The sequence below is a fragment of the Neovison vison genome, chromosome 5, assembly GCF_020171115.1.
Source record: "Neovison vison isolate M4711 chromosome 5, ASM_NN_V1, whole genome shotgun sequence".
In the NCBI taxonomy this organism is placed as follows: domain Eukaryota; kingdom Metazoa; phylum Chordata; class Mammalia; order Carnivora; family Mustelidae; genus Neogale; species Neogale vison.
In genome coordinates this window covers 34,628,683-34,641,966 of record NC_058095.1, presented here as the reverse complement: position 1 = coordinate 34,641,966, position 13,284 = coordinate 34,628,683, and the positions used below count along the sequence as shown (strand labels likewise).

Sequence of the window (13,284 nt, the reverse complement as noted above, 5' to 3'; positions counted from 1 at the left end):
TGGGGGCCCTGGGATGTGTGTGACTGGAGTAGAGTAGCCTTGATTCCTTCCTCCAAAGGCTTCCCAAGTCAGTGGGGACCAGGATAGAGAAGGGAGAGTAGGTAAGCAGAACTTGGGCATTTTCTGCCCAGAATCATCCACCAGTGTCCTCTTGATGGTTTAGAAGTGGTCTCTGAACTATCTTGTCTCCCTTTCCATTTTCTTCCTTTTCTTTACCCTGAAGGCAAGGATTCTAAGTACCATTGTTCAAAATAGGAAGGGAAGAGGATTGGAGGAGGTAGTTCCCTAAATGCGGATAGAAACATTTTGTCCTTTGAAGCCCAAGGCTAAGGCTCCTGTTGCAGCCTGAGGGGCCTGCTTTGCTCTGGGGGCTGCAGACTGCAGGCACCAGACTGCAATTACAGGGGATGTGTTAACAGAAACAAACAAACAAACAAACAAAGCTGTTTTCTAGCCTGAATTCTCTTACTGCTGGCAAAAAAGCAGTTTTCTTTTGCCTTAGTCCCCTGTTTAGGGTGTTTCCGTCCTAGCACCCCTCTCTTCCTTTCATGTTTGAGGGGGTCTCCCCTATGATGGGTTCTCCTTCCCCTCTGCAACCACCTAGGAAGGGGACATGAAACAAACCTCACTAAAGTGATGGCCTCTCATTGCTCTTGACCCTGAGGGCATATTAAAACTGTGAAAGTCAGGGACCCTCACTTCTCTTAAATTCTGCAGGAAAGCGCTGGTAAGCTGAGAGTTCCTAGGCTGTTCAGCTGTGGGATCCAACTGGCCTGGAACCCTTAACACTATTTTCTGGACTCGTTTGATGCAGTTTCTGTTTATGGGGTTCTAGGTTACTACAGGTGACCTCAAACAGATATTGGAAGGATAGACCACTTTGAACTCACCCTTATTATCCCCTTATTGCTGTTTGTGTTTACAAGTTTGTCTGGCCCCCTGGGCTGATCACTTTCTCAGGAGAGAATTTAACTTACTCATCTTTGTATCTCATCTAGCAGTGCCTGCCACACAGCGGGCAGTTAAGGAATGCTTCATGAAGAAAATAAAGGGATTGTATCTTTCCATGTGGCTGGGTGTAATTAAACTGATCCTATTAAGTCTTTATATTCTGAGTCTCTCTGTGCCCCTCTAACGGTAGACGTTGACGTTTTCTGCATTTGTGCACCAGTTTCAAGTGTCTAAGTACGCCTTCACCTTTGAAGAGATATCAGTAATGAGTGTATGAAGTAATCACCCCCACCCCCTTTTCCCTAAGACGAGGCTACTTGGAGAAACCACAGAATTGATCTTTATTTATGAACAGTTGGAGCGACTTCTAATTATTCCTATTAATAACGACACCAACAGTCTGCCGCACAGTTACACATGCACATCCCTGACGTAGGATTCTTAAATCCTGATCACCACGGGGTAACAGGCATGTGCCTCGCCCCCAGACTCCTCCAACTCCTTAAATGCCCAACCTGTTTTGGTCCCAGTCTCTGTGTGCCCCAAAGCGCACCTGAGGCTGAAGAATCTTATCGTTTACTCCCTTCTCTTTTTCAAATCAGCCACCATAGGCCACGGCCTATTATTTTATTTCTAATCGAATCTCAGACAAATCTTGAAGCATATTTTATATAAGGGGACAAGGGCCGCGCGCACTGCAACGTCTGTTCAGCGCCAAAAGAGGCCACGTGCCCTCGCGCGCTCCCGGACCTCCCCCACACACCCCCTCCACGCACGCGCACGCGCGCCGGGACCGCGACAGTCCCTACGGCCTTCCACGCGCTTCCGCCTTCTTCCTAGCAACGCCCGTAGTGACACGCAGGCTCCGCCCCGTCCCGCTCGCCTCCCGGAAGTGGCCGGCCCAGAGCGAGAACAGGGTTCTGCGCGATCCCTGGCTGTTCTAGGCGGTAGTCTCCCGGCAACAGGGCCCCGCGGGGAGAGAGCGTCCAGGCAGGGGCCGCACACTGACGAGCGCGGCGCGGAGTGAGACCTGGCGACGATGGCGGGGCCGCTGGCGCTGCAGCTGGAACAGTTGTTGAACCCACGACCGCGCGAGGCGGATCCTGAGGCGGACCCAGAGGAGGGTGAGGCCTGACTGGGAAAAGGCCACGTGCGGAGCTGTGGGTCCGGCCCAGGGCAGACCCGGGCGGCGCTAGCGGGGCCGGCAGCTAGGCCTCGCCGCCTGGCCTACTCGGCTGGTCCTGGCGCTGAGGAAAACAGCCTCCCGGGAGGGTTGCCCCGGGCCCGGGAGGAGGGCTTCCGCTTCTTCCTGACCCGCTCGCTAGACTTGGTGCTGGGGAGGGCGGAGCATCCCGGCGACTCAGGCTTTAAGGGCTGTTGGAGGCTTTAGGGTCCGGTAGTTGGCTGTAAGTTATCTTTCAGAGTGCCATTACTGGTATTGAGTTAGACATGAGAAGGGAGTCTCAGCTGTTTTTTAAGTCGGCCTGCCCCGAAGAACTTACTTGGAGATTGAAGGAAGAAGTGGGATTCCGTGGTGCTGTTTAAGCCTCCTTAGGCCTCAAGACACTTGCTCAGGGGCTGACAAATGAGACTGCTGCTCTGTAAGCTGGTGTTCAAGGTCTAGTTGGGCGTAATCCCGCTTTAGACCTGAATCAGAGAAGTGTGAGGAAGGAAGAATAAGGAAGGATAAATGTGAGTGCTGGACCGTGTCTTAGGAATATCAGTTGAAGGAGCTGGGGCTGTTGAGCCAGGATAAGCAAACTCCCTTAGGGATGGGATGGAGTGAGGAGAGATGGTTGACCTACCATATTTGAGCGACTGTCACAAATGGAAGAGGAATTAGGTTCGTTTTTATGATCCAAGGCATAGAAATATTTCCTACTAGTTAGGGCAGAGGTCAGCTTTCTGTTCAGGAACAGCAGTAAGGTAGTGGTCTTATCTTGAGAGGTAATGAGTTTCCTCCTTCTGGAAGTTGGTTGGGATTTTGTAGAGTATGAGTTAAAAGGGTTGGATAGGGTTACCATTAAAGTTCCTTCTAACGTGGAGATTCTGATTACTTTTCCCCCTCCTCTACAGCCACTGCTGCCAGAGTGATTGACAGGTTTGATGAAGGGGAAGATGGGGAAAGTGATTTCCTGGCGGTGGGTAGCATTAGAAAACTGGCATCAGCCTCCCTCTTGGACACAGACAAAAGGTATTCTGGCAGGGCTACTTCTAGAAAAGCTTGGAAGAAGGACCATTGGGAGCAGACTCTGCCAGATTCATCTGGTGAGTAGACATTTGCATGGTACTTCCTATTTCTTCCCTACTTCTTTAAGGTTAAAGTTGTGTTTTTTTATGGGTTTGGCTTTTTTTTTTTCTTTTGATGATCTCTGCAAGACTAGTCTGTGTACCCCCATTTACTGTCCTAGGAGACACCATGATTTTCGCAGCACAAATGACCTTAAGAGGTACTTAATTTCAGGTCATAAGCAATCTAAAGTTCAGAGCTATTAAGTTTCTGTAATCCTTATGTTTAGCCTAATGGTTCACCCTAAAATGGAGAGAAAGGCAATGCATATTGGATATTGGAGAGGGCTATGTGTTGAAAAAGAATTACATCTGATGGACATGCTACTCATGGATTTTGACCCCTTTCCTTTGGTTTTTCAAGTCTTGCATTGGGTCACTGTATAATGATAATATGTGAAGCTCGTTTTTTGCCATTGTAAAAATAGCATAATCCTTCCCTCTTCCCTGCAAGAGCCTTAGGAGGATGTGAGGACACGAGCTTATAGTTTTAAAACATTGTAAGTTTCTCAATGGGAATAAGGGAGGGGCTGGATATGGTGATTACTGAGTGCATGCCATCTTTTTTTTCCCTTTAGAGAGGTGCCATGTTGAGAATCTATGGATAAGTATAAAAGGAACCATCATGCAGGTCTTGATACCCCTGATTTGGCCCTTGGTATAGTTCTGGGGGCTCCTGATAAGCTCATTTCACATTCTTTGTCTAGAGAGTGATAAAGGGACCGATCATGAGACAAATGTTATATTTATTGGCCTTTCACCATACGTCAGGCATTGTGGTAAGCTCTTTAAGTGCTTAGAGACTGGAACACAGTAAGTCTTCAAAGGATGTTGTTACTGTCATCATTATGTGTATCATTTCATTTGGTACTCCAGTAGTTTATAAAGTTGGTAGTATTTATCCCCATTTTACAGGTAAGGAAATTAAGGGACAGATTGGTTATGTAACTTGCTCAAGATCATACAGCTAGTAAGCAGAAGAACCAGGATTCAAATAAGGCATTCTGACTCCAAGATCTAGACTCTTAACTACTATTCTATGAATATACCTTAATTTGAGAAATGGCACACATTTAAAGAACTTAAATGATTAATTTCTGCTTACTATTTTTGCACTTGTGTTTTTTTATTTATATTTTGACAGCCCTCTGTATGTCTTGAGTTTATATATAGTTCTTTAAAGCAGTACTGAGGACCTATCACATAAGCTGTTACTTATTTTTATTTATTTTTAAATGTTTTTAAATTTTTAAAAAAGATTTTATTTATTTATTTGACAGAGAGAGACAGTGAAAGAGGGAAGACAAGCAGGGGATAGCTGGTGAGGGAGAAGCAAACTCCCCAGTGAACAGGGAGCCTGATGTGGGGCTTGATCCCGGGACGCTAGGATCATGATCTAAGCCAAAGGCGGACACTTAATGACTGAGCCACCTAGCCGCCCATTTGCTTATGTTTAATCAATAAAATTATAATGTCTCCTTCACATGAAGCCAGTTCCTCACCTTTTCAGGAGAGTTAGATGTATCCTTTTCCATATACTGTGTACCATTGACACTCTAATGATAATAATGATATGAATGTTGGCATGCATATCTACCACTCCCACCAGGCTGTGAACCCCTCCCCCCAGGTATTACATTCTACTTCTCATTTCTTAGCTTTTTATCTATACCTGGCTCATAGTAGGTGCTTAATTTTAATTTTAAATCCCTTGCCCCACACTTAAAATTTCTCCCTTCTCTGGGTTATCAAAACTTTGTCAAGTCTTATCTGTGTTACAGTTTCGAAGGGACTGTTTTTCCCACTAGAGCCTTCATTAGGGTGAGACCCATGTTTTGTTCATCTTTGTTCTCCCTTTAGCATTTTAGAGGTAGTAGATGTATAATAAATTTTTGAATTGAATTGAGTACAATAATAGACTTTATTTTTGATGGATGCTATAGTCCTTTATTTGAAGTGAAAGACATGGCCAGTGTTTGTCTCAAAGTGACGTCCATCTTTTTTCCTTCTTTCTTCTTTTGTTTAGACCAGGAGATACCTGATGAGGAAGAGTCTGGAGATAGAGATTCAGAGGGGCTGGATCTGGCGGGATCCGATGAAGATGCCATGAGTGCTGCTGAGGAAGAAGAGTGTGATGATGACAGGGACAGTAGTCTGGCCTGGAAGAAGAGCCAAAACCACTCTGGGAAAACACCGGGTTTTAGTGTCCAGAGCATCAGTGACTTTGAAAAGTTCACCCAGGGAATGGATGACCTTGGTAGCAGTGAGGAGGAGGAAGATGAAGAGGAGGAGGAGAGTGGCATGGAGGAAGGGGATGGGGAGGAAGACTCTGTGGGTGAGAGTGAGGAAGACAGAGCTGAAGACAGGAATAGTGAAGACGACGGTGTCGTGATGACGTTCTCTGGTGTCAGAGTTTCTGAGGAAGTGGAGAAAGGAAGAGCTGTGAAGAACCAGATAGGTTTGTACATGGTTTTGCTGTCAGCCTATTTTTCAAAGTGTCTGCATTTGATCTCCTGTTTGTTTGTTTTGGCTGTTCCCTCAATCCTCTGTCCTTCCAATTAATTTGTGAAATGCCTCACCTACCTAGAGGCCTAAAACTCCATTCTTTTGTGCTTAGCCAGTCATTTCTGCACTGAGCTGCTTGGCTGGTTCTGTCCTAGTATTTTGGCAGCTGTGGGATATTGAAGAGAAAACAGTTTTCTTTTCTCTTTGGACTTTAGCATTCCCTGTCTTGTATAGCAAATATTGGCTTCCAAGATAGTGAATTTATTTCTCCTAATGGCGAGTATTTTCATGGTAAGAAGCTGTGATAAAGCTGTGCTTTGTGGAGACTGGTGTGATTTCCTATCCCCCCAAGTCCCCAACCCAAGAAGATTTTGTAACAGGAATGAAATTCTTTTTCCATTCTCAGCACTGTGGGACCAGCTCTTGGAAGGAAGGATCAAGCTACAAAAAGCTCTGTTGACCACCAATCAGCTTCCTCAACCAGATGTTTTCCCTATTTTCAAGGACAAAGGTGGTCCAGAATTTGCCAGCGCACTAAAAAATAGTAAGAATACTTAAGCCACTTGGGGATACTTAGAACCACTGGGATACATTGATGTACATTGTATTTGTAGCACCACAGAGTTGAAGAAGAGAAGATTTGATTTTAGTGATAATGTGGTACAGCATAGTTTTTAACCTTTAAAAAAAAAAACAAACAGGGCGCCTGGGTGGCTCAGTGGGTTAAGCCGCTGCCTTCGGCTCAGGTCATGATCTCAGGGTCCTGGGATCGAGTCCCGCATCGGGCTCTCTGCTCAGCAGGGAGCCTGCTTCCCTCTCTCTCCCTCTGCCCGCCTCTCTGTCTACTTGTGATTTCTCTCTGTCAAATAAATAAATAAAATCTTTAAAAAAAAAAAAAAAAACCAGCAATATAACTCTTATCAAATGAGGACAGTTTTGATTGAAATTGGTTGGGTACTTGAGTCATGTCTATTCCAGTTTTCTTTCTTTTCTTTTTTAAAAAAAATTTATATATGTACTTATTTGAGAGAGAGAGAATGGGGCGGGGGGAGGAGCAGAGGGAGAGGCAAGCAGACTCCCTGCTATGCATGGAGCCCAATGCCAACCTGACCCCAGGAGGCTGAGATCATAACCTGAGCGGAAGTCAAGAATCAGACGCTCAACTGACTGAGCCATCCAGGTGCTCCTGTTTCACTTTTCTCTTATCTACCTTCACTTTCCTCCTCCCCTTTCCTTTGGCTTTCTGAGTTACTTCTTTAATGCTCAGAGAATTCTTATTTGCAAACCTGCTGGTATAGAACAAAAGAGAAAGAATAGAGAAAGGTTGATCCCTGTTCATTTTGGTAGTATCATGCTTACAGGATGCTTTTGGGGGTTTCTAGAAAACATGCTAAGATGTTCTTATTTATGTCTCTCTTTGGGTTGCAGAGAGGGAGGGAAGGTGATGACTGCAGAAGGAGGAAAAAGTTTAGGGAGAGAATTGCTGAGCTATAAAGCCCAAGAATTGTAGAAGAGGGATTTAGAAATTGCTTGGTTTGCAGTCCCCTTATTTTACAGATGAGAAAACCAGGGCTCAGAGAGAATGAGTTACCCAAAGTTCTAGAGCTCACTCATGCACAGCAGACCAAGCTCCAGCTTTCCTGCCTTACTGTTGAGAAGTCTTTCTTCCATACCACTTAGCCCTCTGTGGGCTGTTTGCTGTGTGTCCAAGGGCACCAAAGGATGGGGGCAGAGGGAGATTTGGGCTTAGTGCACTGTGGTTGGAATTGCTATTCCTTATTTGCACGGGGAGACCTAAGTGTTTTCATTTGTTCTTTAAAAACTTTATTTTTTTTTCAAAGATTTTATGTATTAGAGAGCGTGCACAAGTGGCGGGGAGCCTAGGGGGTGGGCAGGGGAGTGGCAGAGGTAGAGGCAGAAGCAAACACCTTGATGAGCAGAGAGCCTGATGCAGGGCTCAAGCTCAGGACTCTGGGATCATGACCTGAGCCGAAGGCAGATGTGTAACCAAATGAGCCACCCAGGTGCCTCAAAACTTGTTTTTATTATATTGTGGAGTTAGAATTGAAAGGAATCTGAGGAGGACATCTGCCTCCAGGCAGAATTACCTCAAACTCCGAAGTAAATATGTAGGATTTCTTGGATAGGGGATTTTGCAAACTTTCTTGTGGGAAAATACCTGCCTTTTTTAAAAAAAAAAAAAAAAAGGACTCTGCCACACATGGGGCTTGGACTCACAGTCCAGAGATCAGGAGTGGCGTGCCCTACTGACTCAGCCAGCAGGTGCCCCAGAATATTTGCTTTAATAAGGAATTGCTTCCTAGGGTCCAGCCTTTAGATTTTATGTCCTGCTGTACTTGAAGTCAGGAACCCTGCAGATACTGTGAGCATAGATCTTTTATATCCCCTCCATTAGTTTTTCTCCCTTCTTAACCTTAAATAAATGATGGTTGGCAGTTTTCAAAATGTTTGAGATTTTGGGGGCACTTAAGTGCTATTTCCTTCCTTCCTCCCTCCCTTCCTTTTTTTCTTTTTTACTTACTTTCTTTTTTAAGTAAATTCTTTGCCCAACTAGGGGCTCAAACTCACAACGCCAAGATCAAGAGTTGCATGCTCTACTGACTGACCGAGCCAGGCATCCCATTTGTCTGCTACTTTTAATGCCCTGGTACCCTAATTCTTGGTATGCTTTGGAGTGAGACCCAGACTGCTCTAGGTTAAATGTCTGAAGTATTTCATGAGGAGACCTTTCCCATCTTGTTATTACTCTTCTTCTCTTCTTGCTTGATACTTTTCTTTCCTTTTTCTTGATTCATCTTAAAATACTGCCTTTTTTTTTTTTTTTTGATTCATCTTAAAATACTACTTTTTAAAGGGTTAGTCCATGTCAGATAGACATATTCTTGGGTACAAGTTTCTTTAGCATTTACTTTTTTTGCAACTGTTCTGATCTTCTTATTCTGTGTGTGTGGTTGTTTTTTGTTTTTTGTTTTTTGGTTTTTTTTGGTACTTAACCAATTCTCTCTTTGTCTCACTGGTAAACTCCAGTTACTGTGACAGATGTCTGTTATTGTCTGACAGGGTGGAGGAGGGAGAAGAAAAGCATGTTTGTTTAGTGTCACATATTCTAAGATGGGAGAGTGGGGAGAGTATTCTAATAAGTAGCATTTCTGCGCACCTAATGGGTGGTTAATTTTTTTTTCTTTAATATTTCTTTTTAATGATTTATTTATGTATTTGAGAGAGAAAGCATGGGGCGGAGGGCAGAGGGAGAGGGAGAGAGGGTTCCAAGCAGACTCTGCGCTGAACGCAAAGCCGAGTCTCTCAACCCTGAGATCATGACCTGAGCGGAACCCAAGAGTTGAACACTCAACCGACTGCACCATCCAGGCATCCCTAATGTTTTATTTAAGTCATCTCTGCACCTAGCCAGGGGCTCAGAACTCATAATCCCAAGATCAGGAGTTGTATGCTCTACCAGCTGAACCAGCCAGCTGTCCAGAGTGGCTATTTTTTGTTTGTTTTTAATCTTCTTATGACAGTATGACATAATATGTTGTATATCTCCCTGTGTTGGTAAACAGTTTAAGAAAAACTGGGCTGCATTACTCAGGATATACCATTTATACTGTGTTACATGGCTGATATGGAACCCAGCCTGAATTTGTACTGACCCCAGAACATGCACTGGAACTTACGGTCTTTGATTAAATCTCTTGTCAGTTTGCTGGGTCTTTGTTTTGTTTTGTTTTAAAGACTTTATTTATTTATTTGAGAGAGAGAGAGAGAGAGAACATGAGAGGGGAGAGGGTCAGAGGGAGAAGCAGGCTCCCTGCTGGATAGGGAGCCCAATAGGGCTGATCCCAGGACCCTGGGATCATGACCTGAGCTGAAGGCAGACACCCAACCAACTGAGCCACTCAGGCGCCCCAGTCTGCTGGGTCTTTTTTTTAAAGATTTTATTTATTTATTTGACAGAGAGAGATCACAAGTAGGCAGAGAGGCAGGCAGAGAGAGAGAGGAGGAAGCAGGCTCCTTTGCTGAGCAGAGAGCCCGATGCGGGACTCGATCCCAGGACCCTGAGATCATGACCTGAGCCGAAGGCAGTGGCTTAACCCACTGAGCCACCCAGGCGCCCAAGTCTGCTGGGTCTTAAAGGAGTTAAAGTTAGACCACCTGGCTTTAGATTCTATCTCAGTAGTGGATTTACTTAGGTGACTTTGGGCAGGTTACTTAACTTCAGAGCAAGAGGGCGATAGTATGGTTGTGAGGATTGAAGGACAACTGTCAGTGTAAGGCATTAGCACAGTGTCTGGCACATGGCACCCCACAGATGTTAGGCATGGGTGTTTTTCTGTTGGTAGAGGCATTTGGTAATGATCACCCATGTGAGTGATGGCCATCAGTATAATGACCATCACCCCCACTGTCTTCAGTGTTTTTTGACTTTTTATTAGTATTCAGATTCCTGTATAACTTGAATTAAGCATTCGTTCTGGAAAGTGTAGTATTACATTCTTCTTTAATGCTTATAATTCAGCTTTTGTATTATAACTATTAAAAGATGACCAGAGATTTCTGTAAAGTTTTTCCGGCGAGATAAACACAATACCAGGCAAAGTGGGTGCAAGGCTTTTTATTAAAAGCACTCTCCGGCGAAGTTTCAGGACTCAGGAGAGGGAGAGCCAGGAAAGTTGCGCCGGGAGGAGGTGGGCACTCTCAGGCGAGGTTCCGTGACTCTGGAAGGCAGAGTGGTGGAGTCCTGCCCAAGGCAGGGAGAAGGGGGCTTTTAAGGGGCCTCGAGGGGAGTTCAGGGGTCTTTTGACAAGTTTCCCTTATTTGGATATTTTGCCTGCTCATCGGGGTCCCATTGGTCCACGGGAGCCCGGGGCGGGAGGGTTTTCAGATTCCTGCTTGGGTCTTTGTTCTCCTGTCTGAGCTCAGGTTTTGTGGCAGGGACTTTCGCCATCTTAAGTAGCCCTTTCTTTCTGCCAGCCAACAATTTACTTGCCACCAAAGCCAGCTTCTACCTCCTTGAAGCATTCAGTCTTTCCTTGAAATATTTGCCTTTGGCTTTGGTGACACTAGAAATGCTGTTTGGGTTCTCATGCCTCTCTGATTTCTTCTGGTTTTGGACTCCTTTTATCCTCTCAATGTCCGTTTCCTTTCTTGTGGGATCCTGTTCTGGGTTTGTGTTTTCTCGATCTATTCTCTCCTTGTCACTGCTGTTTACTCTCATAGTCCTAAAATAGCCTCTAAAGAGGCAGGGTTTAACCACAGTACACTGATGAGCAGCATGCCATTCTAACGTCAGTACCCTAAACTCTCTTTTTGAGAAACTACGTAGGCATCTCCTTGCTTCCCCAGCAAGTCCTCAGTCGCCTCGCCTTGGTGTTACATGTTGGTAATTGTAACTCTTGAAGTGTTAAGTAGTTTCAAAGACATTTTTTGGGGTACCTGGGTGGCTCAGTGGGTTAAGCCTCTGCCTTCAGCTCAGGTCATGATCTCAGGGTCCTGGGATCGAGTCCCGCATCAGGCTCTCTGCTCAGCAGGGAGCCTGCTTCCTCCTCTCTCTCTCTCTCTCTCTCCTTGCCCTCTCTGCCTACTGGTGATCTTTCTCTGTCAAATAAATAAAATCTTTAAAAAAAAAAAAAGACATTTTTTGATATTTTAGTAGTTGCTTAAGTGGTAAGTCATAAAGTAACCTTAGCAAAAATTAAGGAATTTTTCTGTGCCAAAGGCATTTGGCTTACCTTTTCCTCTGTTTTTCTTTTTTTTTTTAAAGTTCTTTGGGCCTAGGAGGCCGATCTTTTATGTTGGTGGCAGTAGTGTATACGGAAGAAGGGAAGTTACTTCAGAAAACTGGAGCATGAGTTATATAAAAATTGTCATGATGGACTATATCAAACATATATATAAAAGCATGGAGAATTGTGCAGTGAACCCATGTGCCTTTACCAGTGAAGCAGTCACCAGCTCCCGGCCAGTCTTATTTCATCTGTATTTATACTAGCTCTCTCTCTACTTCTGGATTAGTTTGAAGCACATAGTAGAGATTCTGTCATTTTATCAGTAAATCAGCATGTATCTCCAGAAGGGTTTTTTAGGGCCACTGGGTGGCTCAGTTGTTAAGCGCCTACCTTCGGCTCAGATCATGATCCCAGGGTACTTGGATTGAGCTGGAAGCCTGCTTCTCCCTCTCCTCCTCCCTCTGCTTGTGTTCCCTCTCTTGCTATGTTTCTCTCTGTCAAATAATAAATAAAATCTTTAAAAAGGTGGGGGGTGTTTAAAATCACAATACTGGGGCGCCTGGGTGACTTATTTGGTTAAGTGTCTGGCTCTTGATTTCGGGTCAGGTCACGATGGCAGGGTCTCAGGCTCCCTGCTCAGGGGGTAGTATACTTAGGATCAGCTCTGTCTCCCGCTACCCCTCCCCCCACTCATGCGTGTACGTTCTCTATCTCTTTTGCTCGCTTGCTCTCAAGTAAGTCTTTAAAAAAGAAAAAGAAAAAAATCACATTGCTGTTATTTCACATAAAAACATTAACAGTGATTTCTTAAGCATAACTGATTTTAATGGATGGGAGAATTGAGAGAGCATTTCTGTAACAGGTGCTCTCTACTATCTTTTTCAGAGTTTGCTCTATAGCTTTAAATGAAGTGATTAAAGGAAAGCCAAACTTCAGCCATAATAAGTTGACCTTTTAGTGAAATGCATGTTATTAATGTATTTAATGAGATGCATTACAAACTGCAGTGAGCACCATGTTTCATTACAGGTCTAAAATGCAGTATCATTAAAGACCTTTAATAGAAACAATGGTTGACATTTTGCTATTTCCCATAAGCAAAAGAATCCAAGCACATAATATAATGTAATATAAATATAGAGGAAGTGTTGAGAGTCTTTCCTTGCCTACTAGTATAAAAAGAAATTCCACTATTAATAAATTACATTGTATTTGCTCTCCTCCATCTTGCCACTTCTAGTTCATATTCATTCTCTCCTCCCTCTGTGGCTCTTTTCCCAGTCCTTCAAGAATTCTGACTTGAATAGACTACAGGTTTTTTTTCTGTTTTCTAAAAAGACACTATTTTTTTTAGAGATTTTATTATTTATTTGACAGACAGAGATCACAAGTAGGCAGAGAGGCAGAGAGAGAGTAGGGTGGGGGAGGGAAGCAGACTCCCTGCTGAGCAGAGAGCCAGATGTGGGGCTTGATACCCAGGACCCTGGGATCATGACCTGAACTGAAGGCAGAGGCTCAACCCACTGAGCCACCCAGGTACCCCTAGACTACAGTTTTTAATGCTAATTTGATCTTAGCACCAGTAGACATCTTAAAAATAAGTTTTTCTTTTCTTTTCTCTTTTGGTTATTTATTTTGAGGGAGTGCAGCAAGCAGGGGGAGGGGCAAAGGGAGAGAGAATCTCAAGCTGACTCTGTGCTGAGCGTGGAGCCCAACACAGGGCTTGATCTCATGACCCTGAGATCCATGACCTGAGCTGAAGTCAAGAGTTGGACGCTTGACTGACACC

At 44.4% G+C, this 13,284-nt stretch overlaps 1 protein-coding gene across 2 annotated transcripts in view; it reads left to right on the top strand.

The window, feature by feature from the left end:
• Window positions 1-1,834: 1,834 nt before the first annotated feature.
• AATF (apoptosis antagonizing transcription factor) overlaps window positions 1,835-13,284 on the top strand; it is a 100,728-nt gene continuing 89,278 nt past the window's right edge. Inside the window, exons 1-4 of one of the 2 annotated variants that reach the window (XM_044248475.1) lie at window positions 1,836-2,075; window positions 3,028-3,219; window positions 5,267-5,698; window positions 6,152-6,289. In XM_044248475.1, coding sequence (XP_044104410.1) covers window positions 1,991-2,075; window positions 3,028-3,219; window positions 5,267-5,698; window positions 6,152-6,289 — 847 coding nt within the window. In that variant the 5' untranslated portion in view covers window positions 1,836-1,990. Of the gene's footprint in view, window positions 2,076-3,027; window positions 3,220-5,266; window positions 5,699-6,151; window positions 6,290-13,284 lie in introns of both variants that reach the window. The other variant, XM_044248476.1, reaches the window with a different exon arrangement.